Genomic DNA, 20,153 nt, shown 5'->3' with positions numbered 1-20,153 from the left:
AAAGAAATGATAGGTAGAGAAGAGAGAAGAGAGGGGAAAAAGACACAAAAGAAGGTATAAATAAGGAAGCAGAGACAGTGAACAGTAAAGCAGCAAAGAATCAAGGGGCTGAAAGGCGTAAGCAGTTGTATCTTCCACTGTGTTTCTGGGTTTTAAAGGGATAGTTCAACATTTTGGCAAATTGGCCCATTGCCATAATCGCTATAGTCATAGCAGTAGGTTCGTTACCTTTATTTGTCGGTGTAAGCTATTTTTAGAACGGAGGAGCGGAGCGGCAGGGTGTTCAGAGCTACACTATGGAGGCTAATGGAATTTCTTGGTTTCCCTCATCAAACTCATCAAATACAAAATTCCAAAACTCCAAAACGCTTTCGTGGACAAGTTGTGACCTGCACAATCTACGAAACGGAGCCGTTTTCGAGGTAAATACAGAGTCTGCTTGCTGAAAAACTGTCCCTGAACGCAACGCGCATCAGCGGTTTTGCATGAATTTACCTCTAAAACAACTCTGTCTCGTAACGTTCTATTATTATCTCATAGCGTGGTGATTGTGCAGCTCACAACTTGTCCACGAAAGCGTTTTGGAGTTTTGGGATTTTGTATTTGATGAGGGAAACCAAGAAATTCCATTAGCCTCCATAGTGTAGCTCTGAACAGCCTGCCGCTCCGCTCCTCCGTTCTAAAAATAGCTTACACCGACAAATAAAGGTAACGAACCTACTGCTATGACTATAGGGATTATGGCAATGGGCCAATTTGCCAAAATGTTGAACTATCCCTTTAACCATCTACATTTCACAATACTTGCACACACCTTGCCCTGTCCTCCTTGGGGTTCGACGGGCCTTTGCATTGGTGGGGTCTGCGCAGACTGGACCACTCCTGATTGGCTGATTGAGTCAGAGCGTGACTGGATGGCCGTGTCGGAGACGGTGGTGCAGATTTTGGGTGAGCCCTGTCTGTTGAGTTTACTTCTCTCCTCCACCTGAAATATGGACAACAGTGATTCACTGTGCAGGCCAGCGTACAGCAGCTTGACCGTAGCAATGCGCATATTGCTGCAAGTGTGAGGTAAACGTTGCTACCTCACGAGCCCAAGTGGGTTTGTTGTTGGGCTCCAGGTTTTTGTTGTAGTGGTAGAGCTGGGGCTTCTTCTCCTGCTGCTGTTGTTGCAGAGACACCAGGTAGGCATGCTCCTGCTGCAGCTGCCTCTGTAGCCTCTCTGACTGACGCTGCTCCTCCAGCTGCTTGCGCTTATACTCCTGACCAAAGAAACACACTGCAGTCAAAATGTTGTTTGACTCAGACTGGACACAACAGACAGGTCGGGGCAGGCCATGACTAAAACCGACACATCTGCAAACAGCAACTCTGCTGCAACTACAGGCACGTGTCTGCATATTTAGCTGACCACTTCTCATTTCCTCCACTCAGACAGTAAATGTTTGGGGCAGACTTAATCATCTCTAACTTTGTTCTCCTATTTTTAGTACAGTAGCACATTAACAAGCAACATCAAAAGAGTATTGATCGTGTCTGTATGTAAACCTTTTGTATGGTTTCTTGAACAGACAATGTGAACATGAGTCAGTTGAGTTATTGGTTTTTCACTGTTAAGTAGTAGACACTGGCCTCCAAGCCTTTTGATGGCCACTACGCTCTTAAGGAAACAAGAAGTGAAAGAAAAATTGTTTCAACCATGAGTCACTAAAAAGTTTTCTTAAAATCCCACATAAAGATAAATAATATAAGGTACAGAGAATCAAAATCAACTTGTCATTTGTCATTTATTTGTTGCTCTTTTGTTCTGCTGATCACCGTGGGCCACATAGCACTAGATTTTACAAGCCAGGGAGAAAACTCAGTGCTGGGATGCCTCACCTGGGAGCCTCCCTGTGGGGGAGGGATTACAGAACATGTGATCTTAGATTTAGACCAATAAATCTTATGGCTTCATGGTTCCTTTAGTTACTCATCAAAGCCGCCCTGCAGTGTCTCTTTACTCGTGCGTTTTGTTGGTTGATTTTTTTTAAGTGGTTTAGCTCCATTGGATTCATATGACCTTTATTTGCTATTACGTTCATTACATCTGTACAGGAGAGTTCTCACTATTCAAGTTGCAGGAGTACATGAATCAAATCCAAATTGCAAAGAGTTATTTCAGGGCATCTCTGACAGCAAAAAAATGTTTTCATGGCTGAATCGCTGTTCTTTTTGCAATTAATGTGCATAGGAGAAAGTTTTTGAGTCCAGAGTGTGTTTTGTGCCCTGCAGTTCAGAATTTGGCCATGAAACAAAATTTGCCTCAAAGCACTGTTCCTGCACTGAACCCTCTAAACCTGCTCCAGGGGCAATTGGCCTGTGTCTGACCCTGTGCCGTGGTCCCTATGGAGGCACGGATAGACACAGCCAGGTATTATGTGTATATGCGTAACCTAGGAGAGATGTGTGAAAAAATATCTCAAATGCCTCTCGCATATACCAGCCAGGACTGGGCTCTTCCTGCCTCCAAAAAACAGCAACAAAGAGCTCAATCCAAATGACTGCCACTCCTACGCTTCACAGGAGATAGCTCAAACAAAGATGTCAGGAGTGTGGTAATTCTTCTCTTCAATGCAAGAGAAAGACAGTTGGAGTGATACGCCAAAAGCTGCCGAAAACTGCCCCGAAAATCTAGGTCAGTGCATGCCTTTTCAACACATGCAATACTGTGGGAGCTGCATCCATACACTTTAACATGTGGAACATATCTACATAAGGATGCTGCAAATTCCTGAACCTGAACCTGCTTATTTTTGTTACAACTACAAGTGTAGCTGTTCTAACTGTAAAAATAGTCATCTCTGCTGCAGTCCACCGAAAGGAGTCCGATGGGAAACATGGAGATATAACAATAAAGTGTTTGTTTTGGCCAAAAAAACAAACAAAGCCCACTATTGAAGGCAGATGTCAGATATTTTTGTGATCATTTAATCTTCCTTTATTTATTGCGTAATAACCAAGAGAAGATAGGACCTCTGCACTCAAAACAAGAACTGATGAGGACGGTGAGGACTAGTTACCATAAGCAACGCCTGCTCCTGAAGCAGCTGCTGCTGGAGGATTTCTAGCTGCCGCTGCTCCTCTTCTAACTTATGCCTGATAAACTCCTGAGGACAGGTGAGAGAGCAGGAATTACAGACATTAGGGTGGGGAAAAAAGAGAAGTGAAAGTACACAGGGGAGGGGCAGAAGACAGAGGCATATAACAGTTATGTAATGTCGACAGAAACCATGTGCTGCGCTGATAAAAATCAACTATTATTCTCACACTGAATCTTATTGACAGAACATCTCCTATCCTTATTTAGCTGTTATAGAGACAAATGAAAGTTAGCACGAAAAATGATTCACAACTCTCATAACTATATAGAGATTGTGATCAGTTACTAAATAAGGAATAAGTAAAGTATTTGCCAGGATACTATCATACCAACTTTACAATGTATAGTATATAACATACTGAAATAAAATCAGTATTTGGCAGTAGAGGTGATGGTGCTATGATGCCAGACTGTTACTGAGGGTAGACTGGAAACAGCATAAGAGACGCAGAGAGCTCACCCACAGAAAACTCATCTCTGAATAAATACACTAATTTAGACCCTTGCTGCTATGGCAACCTACTCATGGAATTTCACCACCAGAGCAACTTGCACAGTGTTGCCGGTGGACACGCCCACACTTCACCCTGATTGGCCGACCGCAGCCCCATGTCTCCCTGTGGTTGGTTACCTGCTCCCTCTCAGCCATCCTCCGATCTTCCTCTCGTCTCATATCGTCGAGTCTCCGGTGGGGACCTTTTTCTTGCTGCCTCACCATCTCTCGCTCTTTTCTCTGTTGCTGGGAGAGAAGGGTGACAGGAAAAAGAGAAATGAGTATAGTGGCTGTGTTTTCACAGGGGAATCTAAAATGGATAGCCTGCTTATAAAGAAAGCCCTCCCTTCTTTTTAGTGCAAAGAGCTAGAAATAAAGAAATGAAGGGAGTGCAGAGTAGAGGTTGTGAGTCATTCTCATCTCACAAACACACACACACACACACACACACACCTACACACATCACCCTAATCACCCTCTAAGTGTTCTGCTTTGAACTCAAACTGACCAGTTATTCAGCTGTGGCAGTCGTTACCTGCCCTTTTTAAAGGGGCATTGAAAAAAGATCTATTCTTTGTGTAGATAAGTGAACCTCCCACTTGGTAGTGACACAAAACACTCGCTTGTCTCCTCAAGTTGTTGTTGGCACTTTGCAGTTGAAAGGAAGATCCAAATGAGATAGGAGGAGGAGGTGAAGGTAGATTAGGGGAGGGCCACCTTTACTGCAGCAGATTACCTCACAAATACAACACAATGCTTTTTGGCAACGTGTGTGTGTATGCGTGTGTAATTACATGAGCCGCTTTCAAATCCCACAGAACTCCTGAAACATTTCACAGCTTCTGACACTTTGTCAGCAGCCCACCAGAGAGCTGGGTTATGTACCGTTTGTCTTCCAAAACATGCATAATCTTTACATAAATGATGTGTACAAACAGGTTTTATGACAATTCATAACCCTAGCAGCTAAATCGCAGCATTAAAACAAAATCTAAATCTAACAATTGTGATGTCCTGCTGCGTCGTTTCGATCAAAGACAAATTACAAACGCCAGTTATCCGGTTTCCTACATTTTGTTCGATGCCTGTGACAAGATGATACATATAGTGATCACGACCATCTGATTGCACCAGCCATCAATAGACTAAGTGCTAGCCACTAACGACAACCGCATTCATTTTTTTACCCTGACAATGCGTTGCTATGACATTTTATCAATTTCATATTGGATAAGGCATCAAAGCAAGTTCAGATCTCTGGTGGGAAGAGAAGATGACATAAAGTGTATATGAAGACTTTGCATCGGCTGCTACAGTAATACATCGGCATTTCAATAAGGGAGTGTACAAACCAGCAGGAAGAGTAAATCATTGTTCAGGTGGAAACCTTTTGGGTGAGGGTAATAAATTAATATAATATTATATATAATATAATTGATAAACTGATGATGATAGGTCACTGGTGATCCAGATCTGTGTTGGTAAATTTGTAATCATAACTGTTATTTCCTGTTTAATAGGTATTGATCTGTATTTCTACGCGACTCCAGTTTACTACATTTACGCACAGACTGTAACAGCAACCTTATACTTAAGTTACTATGCTTTATATTAGTCACATTAATGCATTTTTGAACCAGCCTCCAGGGTTGATTCAAAAATGTTTCAGTATTTCTGTCCTCATTACAGCCACATAAATGGTTTAATGAAGAGAAAGCCACCAGTACAACGCACTGATCTCCTTACTCCTTAAGGGTGAAGCTGCTTTTTTTTTTTAGTTCCATGTAGTTTACAAACTTCTTCCTCCCAAAACATCTCCTTCAAGGCTACAAAAACATCTCACTCTTGGTACATGTTTACATAATTAATAATTCATATTTGCAGGGAGCAGGACAGTAGTTCACTTCAAGTAATCTCCTTCTGTTCCCCACTGATGTAAGCATGGATGCTGAAAAGTCACAGTTGCCAGTGAAGGTTACCTAAGCTTTTTATTCAGTATTTGCAATTGGTTATTGAGTCATGGCAGTTCTGAGTTAATGACAGAAAACTCCTAAAGAATAGGTGAAGTCTACTTGTGTGTTCCACATATCGTGCATCGGTATCATTTCCAAATTCAAAATCTAAGCTATTCATGTTACTCTGACATGTTCTTTCTTTTATAACTTATGCTCATGGCAAATATATTCAGCATAGTACACAATATAGTTTATTAGTGCCCACAATGGAAATCAAATCATAACTACTGACAAATCAAACACTGCCCTTTTTATCAAGGTTTCAATCATCATGTCAGATAACAGGGAAAGGGGAAGTATTTAAGTGCTTCAATGATAAGGATTAGAGCGGACACATTACAATTGCTTTGATTTGTAATAAAGATGTACTGTCATCATGTTGCATGTTAGTATTACAAGCATCCTGTTAAGCGGTCAGTGATAGAAATAAGTGCAGGATCGTATGGCTCTACACCTGACAAAACCTGTAAACTTTCCAGACAACAACAAGATTTGGTAGAAGCCATGAGTTAGTTGTGAAGTGAACATGGAGTAAATGTAATATCTGACTTTAATGTGAATGTGCTTTCTGGCTCTGTGGAGTTGGCTGAGGATTATCTTATGGGTGGCATTTCATTTTTAAAAGTTCAATTTCTGATACTGAACCATGCTCTTAAAACACACCTACTTTTTGTAAACTCAGTAAATCTGTGTTGCTCTGTGTGGTTAGGGACCCTTCTAATCCTTCTTTCTAGTGATAGGATTCACCAGGAGCTTAAAACAGCATTTTATTTTGCAGGTACCAGACCTGAAATCGCCGTATTGGGTGCAATATTTTGATAATCTTACAATACTGGCATGGTGAGTGTTAAGACTAAAACTTAAAGGAAAGAATGTCAGGATAAAGGCAAGAAGAAGTAGTTTGACATTTTGGTAAACATACTGCTAAGAAGAAATTAGCTTATCTTGGCATGAAGGCTAAAAGCAGGGGTAAACAGTTACTTCAAATATCTATTAATCAAAAAAATATAACTACCTAATCTGTACAACTTTGGAGAGAGCCAGGCTTACTGACCTTTTACTTAGCTAAGCTAATCACTTCCTGGCTCTGGCTTCATATTTTAGAGAACAGACACGAGAGTGAGATCGTTCTAACTCTCAGCAGGAGGAAAATGAATAAGTGCATTTCTCATCATGTCAAACTATTGCTTTTAAACGGATCGATTCCCTGGTTGGTTACCTCTTCAAGTCTGCGCCGCTGTTCCTTCTGCTCTTCAATGCGTTTCTGTCGGTCATGCAACAGTTGCCTCTTGTGTTCCTCAGGGTCCCGTCGTTGAGCCGCCAGTTGGGCCTGCTGCCTCTTGTGAGCCTCTGAACGCTCCTTGTTCTCCTGCTGCAGACGCTGGAAGTCCCGCCGCAGGGTGGACTCACCAGGTACGTTGAGGATTGAACTGATGACCAGAGATAAAGATTCAAAGGACAGGGTTTTAGACACCATTGTTCACACAGGGAACACAAGTCAAGGATTTGTACTATTTAGCCAGAGATGGAAAATTGCAATTACCTTGACTCTCTGTCATCGCTACGATTTTCATCTTCTTCATCACTACCACTGTACTCGTACTCAGTCTCTTCTGTAGGAAAAATTAGGATAAAGACAGGTCAGAACAAATACACAAACTAACTCTATAGCATACTGAAGTACAGTGTACTCTTTCTCTCTGGTTTCCTACCTTTCTCTCCCCTTTTCTTGCGTGTACGGTCAATGTGGTCTTTGAGCTGAATTCGGACCTGGCGCTCAGTGGGCTGGTCCCTGATGAAGGAGTGCTTGAGCAGCTGCTCTGTGGACGGTCGGCTGGGATACGTCTTCACAAGACAGCCCTCTATAAAGTCAATGAATTTCTTGGACCTGGGAGGGGAAGTGCGGGTAAGAGGATAATAAACTGGTGAGGGAAAGTAGGAGGGAGGAAAACATGGAGCAGCTGGGCTGATCATTGTTGGATCAGCTGCAGCCAATCTGACAATAATCGGAAATATTCAAGCAATGAAAGACCTGTGTAAAGCCTCTTTCACATGTTCAGCATCTCCACACTGGAAAAATACAACATTGCTGCTGCTGCTGTAATTAATCAACACTTTGTACAGTCAATCAGCAATCAGAGAAACTATGGTACTGCAACTGTTACGTCTTATTCAATTTCTCTGAAATTACAAACTACAATGAAGCATCGACATAATGTTTTAGGGTGATAACCAAGAGCGGTTGGGTTCAGTGTATTCAAGTACTCATGTTATTGTGTGTTGCTTATGATTTTATATATTCTATCTTCTATATCTTTAGAAGAACAAAATGATAACACAGGCAGAAAGAGCATTGGATGCACTATAAATGTTACTATTTCATTAACGAGTCGAAGGAAAAGTAAAAAGGACCAAAAAAAAAGAAAGGGTAGAAGAAAGAACATGACAAATTAGTTTAATAGCCTTAAACTTTTCTAGCTCAAAATCATGTTTGTCTCAATAAGTCCAAGTGACGATCCGCAATCACCTATTTTTTTCCGAATCGAGGGACAAAAACACCAAAACTAACCTGAATCTCATTAACAAATGCTTTGAGAAATCACTAATATTTCTGTAATTTCACATCTCTACTACTTGTACAGAAAGAGCTTGAGTTACTGCAACAGAACAATTTGTAAATGTTTAACTGAGATCTTCAGTACTCAGAGTGGGGCAGTCTTTTGCCATTTCATCTGATGCTCTTCATAAAAATGTTTCCATGTAATCTGATAGGGAAAAACACTGGAACAGAATGTGTCTACTACGTAATCTGCTGCACAGTACCAGACAGTGAGAAATATACAATTTTCCATCCTCCTTTTTCTTCAAATTACCTCTAAAAACATTTTAACATTTTGAAACTGTCACAGATTTAACATGATGTGAAGATATGTGAAGTGTCTGGGATATGACAGTAATAAGACAATCTAAGAAGACACAGAGAGGTAGTCGAGTGCTCACCATTTTTTGGATTTAAGTTTTGGAGGGGGGTTCCTGGGAATCAAGAAGAGGGCTCTCATTGGGTGCATATCACACAAAGCTAAAGAGATGAAGGAGATGATGAGAGTGGTTAGACATTATTAAATCCTCCTACCTATGCTGAGCTACAGTACAAAGAAGAGAAAGGGAACAACAGAATAAATTTAATGTTAGACAGACATCATATATTCCCACACATTGTAGTTTGTAAATAATACTAGCTACCATTACACATATTCTTTGTATCCTCAAACATGGTTACAGCTGCTGTTATCCAATCTTTCCTGGTGCCTCAGGCTTTGTTACATTGAATGCAAGAGCAAGGGCTGTGAGTCATTGTGTTCCCAGCGTAGGTAGGTAGATAAACCTGACTGGTTAGCTTTAGAGTTTCGCAGTAAATAGGCTTTTGTAACTCAGTTTTTGGACCTATGCAACGTGACTGAAACAGCCAAAGCCACATTAAGAAAAGAGGGATCACAGTTATACTGATAATGTACATGCATATAGACAACATGTATGCAGATTTACTACACACAAAGTAATAATTTCAGTAAATTTCTATTCATTGAGTAAGCTTGCATTAAAATGAATAGTGTACACAGGGTTACATGCTGCCATCCTGTCTCATGCTTTACCAAATACCTGGAGTCAACTAGTCTTGTTTGTTATTGCTTTTGGCTGATGAAGAGTACAGACAGTCCTAAAGCTCTGCATTTAAACAACCACCTTTTATACACAGACAACTCTTTATTTTGTTTGCCCGTGCACCTTCTGTGAACACCGTAGGTAAGAACAGTGTCAGCTAACACAAGTGACCAGAACGCATGAAGGTCTGTGAGAAGATTCTTCACATTTTTGTGCATAATAAAATAATGTACCCAGATTAAAAAGGTTACTGTTGCTGAGGAAGAAAAGACAGGGCCTGTATCAGTACCTTGTTTGTGGAAAAAAACACTCAGGGGCAATAGCAACAAGTCTGAACCAATTCTGTGTCACAGCTGTTGCAGTGATATGTGGACCCTAAACGTTCTGCACATATACAGAAGACGAAGACATTTAAAACAATGTATCATTTGCCAAGGTTGTGGGAAGACCGAGTCTAGTACAGGGCAAAACATGCCTGAAGTAGAGCTACCGAGGCCAAAGAATCACATGGGTGGAAGGGAGTGTGTTAAAAGGTCCATATGTTCAAAAACAAGCTAAGAAACAGCCAAGCATATAATCCAACCACAAATGATAGGTAGCCATCAGGGGGAAATATGCTCCCTCATATTTTCTATGTCTCAAATAACAAGTGAGGCGCTCCCATTTGGCCTGATTCTGCCATTTTGAAATGGGTGAAACAAAACATTTCCTCAAAACACAAATTCATACAAATCATCAGATATTAATTTGACAAGCAAACAATTAAATAAGCAAATGCAAAAAAAAACAACAACATCAAATCAATCTCAGTGAGGTAGTAACACACATGACATGTTTGTTGCAACTAATGATAATTTTCATCACTGACTAATCAACTAAAAATAATCAATAGTCAATGTGTCAACATAATAATGTGATTAATGATAAATACCTACATTAAAGTATCAAAATTCATACATTTATAAGGCTTTTCATGGCCAAATTAATTGATTAATTACTTCTATTACCTGCAGTTGTTGCAACAAATCTAATCAATTAACTGACAATGGGTTAGGCCCTAATAACAAAAAAACCTGCAACTTTATTAGTAGAATTCATAGTTCACTAAGACCACAGCATAACTCAGCATGGTACATTACAGCTTGCTAGCTGGCCTGTCAGCCACAACAGCAGCAACAAAGTCTGTAGGAGTTGTGCCGTGGAAACAGGCCAGATGTACAAATATGTTTTAAAAAACAAAGATAGACTACAGTTAAACCTTAACCCTAAACTTAAACCTGATTCTTGCTGTGGGCAGGGTTCTGACAGTTGCATTACAACCACCATTCACTGGTCAAATGTAACAATATACACTACACTACACACTCACATTGAGCTACTGCTTAACATGGAATTTATTTACCACAGCTGTGATTTATTCTACATTTTAGCTGCTACTCTTAAGTGAGACCGTCCTTGCTTCTTAGTCGGCTTTGACACCGAATCTCCAGGCAGACACATCTCCTCTGCTCTCAGAGAGATCTGTGCAATCAGCCTCCATAGGCCAACTGCCAGCTCACGACTACACTACCTTGATTACAGTGAGTCAGCTGTCCATCTGAAGGCACAGACAACAAGGCCACATATGCAAGACGGACTCATTCATTAGGTCTTTTAGAATGGGCTTTGAGATGATATAAGAAATCATCTGTACATAGATATGCACGCATAATTCAGCCAGGAGGGGGTAAAATAGGTGTGTGATTGAGTGTGTGCACTTACGAGGCGCTCCTTCTGCCATCTCAATAGCTGTGATTCCCAAGGACCAGATATCACTCTGTAAAATACACACGGGACTAGATCAGTCTCTATGTTTCATTTCGATCTCACAACATAGTAACCAAACAGGAGGATATAGCGCTGCTGTTACCCTGTAGTCATAGGTGGAGTCTGGGTTCTCGTCACAGGCGATGACCTCTGGTGCCATCCAGTAAGGTGTGCCGATGAAGGTGTTCCTACGGCCAACAGTCCTGTCCAACTGAGCACTCACTCCGAAATCGACTGAATGTGGACGAAGGAATCAGAGGTGGAATGAATGTGAGACAATGAAGGACAGAGCACACCTACTGTACTCTACTTCTTGGTGTTGGGAGTGTTCATCATACCGAGTTTGACCTCTGCGTTCTCCGTTAGCAGCACGTTCTGGCCCTTGATGTCTCTGTGGATGACTTTATGGGCATGGAGGTGAGAAAGGCCCTGGGCACAGGTAAAAGAGGAGAGAAGTGGTCGGTCAGTAAGCCGTGACCTCTGCCACACACTTATCTTTTATTTTGACTTGGTGATGCAACTGCGATTTCTCACCCTTAGGATCTCTCTGCAGATGTAAGCAATCCAGTCCTCCTTCAGAGAGCTGCCCTTAGTGTTTTTAACCAGGTCAGTCACCGATCCTGCCCCACAAAACTCCATCACCAGCTACGTGCAGACAGACACAGACTTTGTGAGCACAATCAAAGAGGCATACTGTTGCAGAATGATCATGGCCAAGGCACAGAAGTTGAGTAGACAGACCCAGAGTTGGTCATCGTGTCCTGGTGGACTCTTCTTAACAAAGGCACCGTAGTATGTGGCTATGTTGCGGTGGTGGCTATATTTTTTCAGCATGTTGATTTCTGCTTTGATCTCCTCTTCCTCCTCCTCCGTAACATCCATCACCTTGATGGCAGCCAGCTGGCCCGTCTTCACGTGACGGCCCTGTTTCAAGAACACGTTGGATCACCATATCAGTGGTCAGTTAAGTCCCAATTAAACCTGAAACTCTGTTAATTTGCTTCCTCGCATATTCCCAGCATATTGCCATTCTGACTTCACATTTTCTTATCTTCCGTACACAACCGCATTAAACTCTTCAGACTGACAGCTTAAAAATCTACTGACATGGCGTTAAGCTAAATCAGAACCAGAGAAAAAAAAATGCAGAGAACATTTAACAAAGTACGGGGTAGGGATGGGCATTTCGACTAATTTACTAATCGTGTAACCGAAGCTGTTACTAATCGGGTAATCGAGTACTGTAATAAAAAATAAAATGACGTCATGTCTGACGGACAGAGCGCAGCCGGTGCATAAATGCGCTCTGTCCGTCAGACAGTCCACATTACTGACACACAGCGTCGTCACACACAATGTCAGGTGGATAATAAGAGTAGAGACTGGAGTTTAAGATGCACATACGGGGCAGATGTGCATCTTTATGCCGGGGAATAAATGCGCTGCATGCGCTCATTGCGCTCTGAGCGCTGAGTGCAGCGCATTTATGCCGCGGCTGCCACGGAGGATAAAACTTTTTTTTTCTTTTCTTTTTTAAATCATTAGCGGTGCTTATTTATTAGTCCACACTACACATGTTGGTGCCTTCGGTCCTCTCTGCCTCGCATCGTTTCAGGAAATAACAGGGAAGGTTTCAGAGTGTTTGTAAAGTGAAAGTATATTTTCTACCAGACTTGAGACCTGTCGTCTCCCTCCCGACGGCGTGCGTCGCCGAGGGAGGGAGGGAGAATTATTGTAAAAGGTTTGAAAGTCCGAGGCTCGATCCAAAAACGCTTTTACACAGCAGAAAATCACGTTGCTTGATCCGAAACTGTTTAACACTACAAAAAGCCGAACCAGGGCATGATAATGTAGTCTGATCCGACACTAGATTGCGCTCTGACGTGCCGTTTTTTTTAATCCTCGGGTACCCGAGTAATAAATTCATAACCGAGTAGCAGATTGCTACTCGAGTACTCGAGTACCCGGGTAACCGTGCACATCCCTAGTACGGGGCACTCAAGTGATATTTTATGGCTGTGCTTCAGCTTGCTCAGCTTTACATTCACCAAACAGTGACAGCTTATGCATTGAATGCTTCAGCACATTATTCAGATGTGATGATTGATGCATCACGTCTCACCTTGTACACCTGCCCATATGTCCCATTGCCGACAACCTCGACCAGCTCAAAGATTCCCGCAGGATCCTATGGGAGGACACGGGTAGATTCATGAGTCGTACGACAAACAGACAGCAGATAGTAACGGCTGCTATCTGGCTCCTGGCAATACAAAACACTGTTAAGGCTGAGGACACAAAAAAGTAATCAGATCAATGTAATTTCGTTAAACAACAACCTTGAGTATCTTTGACAAGCTTTCGGTTTATAAATACTGCATCTACTAAACCAGTTGCATTTTGGAAAGGTTTTTTCTTGTGCAGCACAAACTGTGCAACTGTTTCAGTGAGCAGAGACTTCACACACATACATGCACGCACAAAACACACACACATAGCCCTCTGTAGAACAGAAATCATACAAAAAACAAGAAAAAGAAACCCGGATGCTTTCTACTGTGTACACTAAAGCCAATTTGAATCCAATATTCCATATTTCCACACAAATCATGTGAACTCAATCTTCCCACTCACCACCCACCAGTAAGACTTTACATGGAGGAAAACAGACGAGCAGATTTACTAAATATTGATACCAGATTAGATGTACAAAGATGAATTTTGACAAAGAAATCAACATGACTTGTGGCCTTTCCCTATTTTACTCTTTTTAAGTTTTGATGCAGTGAACACATATTTCACAAACACTAATAATGAGTAGGTTGCTTCGATTTAATTATGCAACCCCCTCCCCCAAGAGACAAGGGAAAATGACAAGCAGTTCCACTTTCATGCAATTTCAATATGGCTTTAAGAAGATGTGTGGGTGGTGGGACTGCTGCTTTGGGTTTAGAATGTACAGCATGACCTATCCTGCTTTCATCTGTTTCCAGTGATGGGTTTTCTGCCTTCAACATGGAGGGGAAACATTCCTCAGAGACAGGGAACATTTGTGAGAAAAATAACATATCTACGTACAACAGACTGAGCAGTAGAAAATTATCAAAGATCAGATATTCTATTGAAAAAGTACAGTGCGCTTGATTGTTGACATATTGGCCCTAATTTTGAAGCGTGTTTAGTACAGCAACACAAAAGAGGTGGAACCATGACGTAAAAGTAAACAGCAAGGGAGTGATGGTATGGAAGAGAAAAATGTAATGATAGAGTGGGCGGCAAAGGCAGAGGCGGTAGCTTCACCTACGTCCAGCACAAAGAGTGGGATGAGAGGAATGAAGTGATAGAAGGGGAAGGGTACATGTTATGTTCGAGGAGTAGCAGCACCATCAGCACACACAATCAAATTCTCAGCAATGACTGCAAAAAAAAAGGGGGAAAAAAGCACAGAGGCAATAATACTATGAGGAATCTACAGCGTGTCTTCCTAAATCATCACAACTGCAGTTCTGATCCTTCATCTGGATATCATGCTGCCACGTTAATGTGTAAACTCAACATACTGGTGAGCCTCGGGGAGTAATACAATGATTTCTTTTCTTAATGTCAAGCTGTGCCCTGCCTCTTGTCGAAAGAACAGCCTCATTTCAGACACGGGTTATGGTTATTGTCCATGAGGAAGTTGACCACACATTTCCTGCCGTGGTGTCAATTTAGCTGACGGAGGAAGTCTTTAAAAAAGATGACTCTTATCTCTGGTTATACAGCTGCACCAGCTGCCGCAATCACAACCCAAACTTGATTTATTGTTGCGACTCAAACTTGCATTCGACAAAAACTCACTACTGAACAACTTTCTATTTGACCTTACCTTTTAAACGGCTTCCTAATCACTAAATACTGCAGTACAAGTCAAGGTCTTTGACAAACAAGAATTCCTGCAATTCAACAAACTAACTACAGCATCTTAATATCTCTGCAACCTCATTACTGCAGTTTGGGTGGAACATTTTTTAATTACTCCAGACTACTACTGTTGAATTATATTAGTTGGTAAAGCAGTTATGGGCCTGGTGCCACCTGGTAAACACTTTTCATATTGGCTACACAATACACACATTCACAACTGTGTCATCTAAGGTCAGTGAATATCCACAAACACCTAGTATTGAACCGTTGGTGTTTTACCAAATCGTTTTTGTTAAGTAAAGTTGCCCAATGATGCTGTGAAGTAATATCAACACAAAAAACATCAAATCTGATATGAAGGAAAATGTAAATGATGTTCTGTAACTATGCAATATAACGCAACTCTTAACATTTGAAAATAAACCTTTGCAGAGCTTTTCTCTTACTATTTCAGCATTTGTTATTCTAACACTTCTCTGTAAGGTTATTTATGCAAAACACAGCAGGGACTGTTTTCACTGCAGAAGAAAAAAAAAGAAAAAAGAAAAATCACAAGACTAAACTTCTCATGAGTTTCATTTCCACAGGGCTGCTATTCTTTGCTAATCAGCATCAAGTATCCTCATCCAACTCTTAAGGTTTCTCTTCAAAACTGCAAGTAATGTAAATTTTATATGAACAACAAAAACATGTGAAGTTCATCAGATATTCTGTGTACATGTATTAATTTATTATGCCACCATTATCCAACACTGTTGCACAGGTGGCCTTGGTTTCATCCAGTGTTACTGGCATAGGAATGAAGTGTTTCTGCACAAATGACACATTTCCTGTACAGTGAATTGTTATGCAATGTCGAAGTTGTTCTGTACTCTGTAGGAAATATCTTGAAAAATACTTCAATAGAGCCACTTGAAGTTTCCCTGTGGATTTTATTTTGGTCCTCTGATAATACTATGGAGCTGTTTTTCCTGTGAGTATGCCCCCTTTGTCTCATGCAGAGTATACACAAGGTACATGGTTCCAAACTGTTCTTATATTATATTATTATGAACATATTGTTAAGATTTATAGATTTTTATAGGAGGTGCAGTGTATATAGTAAGTATATAATAAATATGCATGTGTATAATACATTACAACTTTGTTGTGAAATGTCCAGCCAATTATTGAAATGCAGAACGTAACACATTTCTGAGTTCAATGAAGTGATTGTAGCTCCATTCAAAGTGATAAAGTCATAGTGGCAACTGATTTCGACATGACAAACTCAGGTGAAGCCTCATTCCAGTCAGGTAACACTGGAACAATCAAGCTAGGATTTGGATAAACTAACCCTGATCCCTTGTTAAGCCCCATAAACCTGTGAAAGCTACACTCAAGTGCTGGAGAGTTTCCTGATATTTACAGAGGGCACAGGGATCCCCCTAAATCGGCTTTTCCTCTTTGTATGGTCTGACACATTTTAAATTTGATATCAATTTCACATTTTTACATTGTACATTTAACTGAGGGTCTTAGTTCCTTAACTTTTAAATAGCACCAGATGCATAGTTTCAGTACCTCTTTGGTGATATAGACTGACATTAAATATGCCAGTAAATATGAGAGTGAACATTATAGTGATGTTTAAAAATTAGTGTGGGATGTGAGCTCTTTTATTTCATTTGATAAAAGCAAGTGACTGAATACATAAAATCCTCATTTTAATGGTAATAAGAGTCTATCTTGGGGTGGGGGGTATACTGCTACAAAAACCATACATTTTACACCCATTCCACTATGATAGAGCGATAAAGAGAGTACCAGAGCTGTGGCTTTATTCACTGTATCCTTGAAAAGAGGGTTAGATTTTTTTTTATCAGTTGGGGATAGTGAAGTGGATAATGTTTATTTCGGTCTGACTTCATTTCTTGCTGGCTCAAATTGTTGGAGAGGTGTTCAAAACACCAGGCAAATTTCTAAGACCCTTCAAATTTCAGGCAGAGCTGGAGGCTTTGCCATTCAACTGGTTGTCTGTTGGATAAAATAATAACAAAGACTTTATCAAAAGACACCTTTGTCCATTTAAATGTCAGAGTTTATATTTGGTAACTGATAACTTTACGTTCATCTTTAAATGAACTGTTTATCGTGTCTGCTGTGTTCAAGAAAGAAATAATTTCACAGGACTAACACAGTGTACCTGGGGTTGTGTGAGAAAGGAGCAGTCATGTCACGTTATCTTCTTAGCAACACGTCAATTATGAAGACAGGACTGGCGAGTATAGTTCATTATCAGGTGAAGAAATCCTCAAATATCACTGATTTGAATCTGTGATACCAGCACAGGCCAGCTGCCTGTAGCAACACCAGGCCGAAGGATGTTTATTCCACCTAAACTTTGTTGCGTGGGTGTTTAATGGTCGTGCTTGTGCCAGACGCAAACTGACACCTCAGTTCTTATGACATAACATCTAATAAGTCCGTCTGCCATAATTCACATGAAAACAGTGCAGCACACTTATCTTGCAATAACAATACTCACCCTGAGGGCTGCGAGGTCTATGTCATCCAGGCTTCGTGTGGGGGCGTTTTCAGACATTGCTGGCGAAACTTATAACGTTAGCTAAAGAGTTAGCCAGTTATTTAACAACAAGTAAAAAATGAGGTGGCTGCTTTGACGAGCCTGAAGGGGCTCGTGTTTCAGATGAAAATCTTGCCAACGGGCTGTCTAATATGCCGAAACTGTTGCGGGAACAACACGGTAGCTCTTAGATTAGCAAACACATCGCAGATAGAGCTGCCACAGACGCACCCAGCTGGCTAGCTCACGTCAACTCTAGCCGAGAGCTATAATGTTATCCGCAGTTGTTGTTTTTTTTTTTTTACAGAAATGCCGGTGGCAATATCCGATCGAAACACATTCAAGTTAAATGAGATATTTCAACAAACTGTTCACGACGCCGTTAGCCGGCCATCGGTGCCGCTCTAACTACTGGCAGGTTTTCAATGCAGTGCACCTCCACTGTTGTTGAACACCTTGCTGCTGCGTTCATTTTGACGAGACGCCGCGTCTTTGCTGCTGTACAACATCACTGCTAATGTTGTATTGGACAAAATGACGCGTCTCCCGGGAGGACAAAAAAACAACAACTACCAGAGAGGGCTGGTGTGGCACTGAAGCATTCCTTGATCTGCTGATAAAGTCTAAAATAACATTAACGGTTCAGCAGCGCAATGGTTGTTTTTAAGGAGAACGCAACGTCTGATGTGATGGCGTCCGGATCCGTCCGCACCGCACCGTACCAGAACCGACTTAATAAATACGTCCTCCCGGGATGTTCCTATGGCACAAGTGCGGAAAATGACAAATAATGGCCTCGCCTGTTGTATTAATCTTTGCGGGTGCAGTTGTCAAACTTGTTAACGCGAGTTAAATGTTCCTCAATCGGAGCCGGAGCGCGCGGTAATCCGAATGTCCGAGTCAGGTGCGCGCGATCAATCGAACGTTAACTACCTGGCTACCGTTGCTAAGCTAGCGGACGAAACATTCTTTTTCCTGAATAAACTTTCCTTCTTCGTCCATTTTCTGTGTTGACAGTCGCGCCTAGCAGTGCCAACCTTCCGGGGAAAACACAGGCACACACACACACGCAGACAGGCAGGCAGGAGGGCAGGCACTATGTTCTTGCCAACCACCGTAATACTTGTCAACCGGGGCCCTAGACTCTGTCAAGTTTGTAAGTGTTGTTTTCGTTCTCCGGCGTCCAGATTTTATGAGTTGTAGTTGTAGTCCAACACTGCGCGAGACGATGCAGTTTAAAAACTGCAGCTAACAGCCAAACTTGTTATATCGCCATGTTTTGCTTCCCAAGTCCTCCCTCCTCCTCCCTCCCACTCCCTGCCTTGATGTAGTCTTGCGGGGTTGTACTGGCGATTGGCTGCACACACACTCCTCAAGTGTTTTCTGTTCTTGGACGGCTACGGCGCTTCATCAGGGACAAATTACCTGAACATTCACGGTGGACTTCGACCTGCGTACGCAACTGCCCCTGTCTGCACTGGGCGGCAGAGCTGAGGTCATCCACTGACATGTCCTCCACTGACCTTCTTTATCACTGAACACACCCCATAATTAAGTTAAGCACAAGTTAAACACATAGAGAACACGCTATAATAAGAGTTACAGGCATACAGTGTTTCTTTTTGCAATAAAGGCCGATGATTTGATGTTCGAGATTTCTCTTCTTTTTCTTCTCGCTCTAATGTTATGAGTGTGTAATGTGTTTGCCATCCTAACAGCTTTATGATTGCTATAGTCATATGTCCATTAAGACAGGTCCACCTTATCTTCAGCGGATGATGATGGTGATGTATAATGCATGATTCATTCACTTCCAAAGCATCAAGTGAAAGTTCATTTCATTTCATTAAAAAAATAATAACCTGAGAATTGGATGGGTGAGTTCTCAAACATTTTTGCATTAACATAAAAAAAATGAATAAATAAATAATAATACGTCTACCAAATCTATAATGTGCTAAATAGCTATTTGATCCAAGAATATAGGCCACTAATGGCAAAGGGTGTATCTGGAATGTAGAGGAATAGTCATACCAGTGGTTTACGGGATAACAGATGTTATCAGTGGTTTCTGGCATTTGAGTAGGTCTACAGTTTTTGATAAACACATGTGGATGTGTGGTTTTCTATCTAGGTTTCTAGGAACACTATGAATAGCATTATGATTTTCTGCATGGGAAGTTTGCCATTTTGATTTGGAAAATCAAAGTAAAAGCAGAGATTGATTTTGAAATTCTAAAAAATAAGTTTATTATGGGAAACAGATGCAACAAATTAGGAAGTAAAGTTCATAACTGTAGAGGCAACACTTAACATCTCTCTACCCCTGAGTGTTAGTAACTTATACATCAGTTACTCCAAGATAATAATCTAGGTCTAAAGATATGTTTACATAAAGGTTTTCACATGGTGATTGTTAGGGATATTATACACACATTTTTATTAATTATATATTCATAAAAGATATTGTTAATGCTGGCTAGTAGTAAAACAAAAATAAAATTCATGAAAGAAGTATAAAAAAGTATAAGGTCACTTCTCATAGTAGGCTATACCACAGAC

General features: G+C 41.1%; 1 protein-coding gene across 5 annotated transcripts in view; it reads right to left on the bottom strand.

Moving 5' to 3' along the window:
• Positions 1–18,989, bottom strand: part of mink1 (misshapen-like kinase 1) — a 32,827-nt gene extending 13,838 nt beyond the window's left edge. For all 5 annotated transcript variants that reach the window (XM_083986698.1, XM_083986699.1, XM_083986701.1 and 2 more), the window contains exons 1-15: positions 17,553–18,989; positions 13,242–13,307; positions 11,861–12,043; positions 11,654–11,764; positions 11,458–11,548; positions 11,223–11,353; positions 11,075–11,129; positions 8,651–8,729; positions 7,363–7,538; positions 7,194–7,263; positions 6,870–7,080; positions 3,774–3,881; positions 3,063–3,149; positions 1,086–1,262; positions 815–985 (exon numbers count right to left, since the gene is read on the bottom strand). In XM_083986698.1, the coding sequence (XP_083842824.1) occupies positions 815–985; positions 1,086–1,262; positions 3,063–3,149; positions 3,774–3,881; positions 6,870–7,080; positions 7,194–7,263; positions 7,363–7,538; positions 8,651–8,729; positions 11,075–11,129; positions 11,223–11,353; positions 11,458–11,548; positions 11,654–11,764; positions 11,861–12,043; positions 13,242–13,307; positions 17,553–17,609 (1,773 nt within the window). In that variant the 5' untranslated portion in view covers positions 17,610–18,989. The remainder of the gene's footprint in view (positions 1–814; positions 986–1,085; positions 1,263–3,062; positions 3,150–3,773; positions 3,882–6,869; positions 7,081–7,193; positions 7,264–7,362; positions 7,539–8,650; positions 8,730–11,074; positions 11,130–11,222; positions 11,354–11,457; positions 11,549–11,653; positions 11,765–11,860; positions 12,044–13,241; positions 13,308–17,552) is intronic.
• Positions 18,990–20,153: the final 1,164 nt, after the last annotated feature.

This window comes from Trachurus trachurus (genome assembly GCF_905171665.1).
Source record: "Trachurus trachurus genome assembly, chromosome: 14".
Taxonomy (NCBI): Eukaryota; Metazoa; Chordata; class Actinopteri; order Carangiformes; family Carangidae; genus Trachurus; species Trachurus trachurus.
The sequence above is the reverse complement of the archived record's forward strand: the minus strand, read 5'-3'. Positions and strand labels throughout refer to the sequence as shown.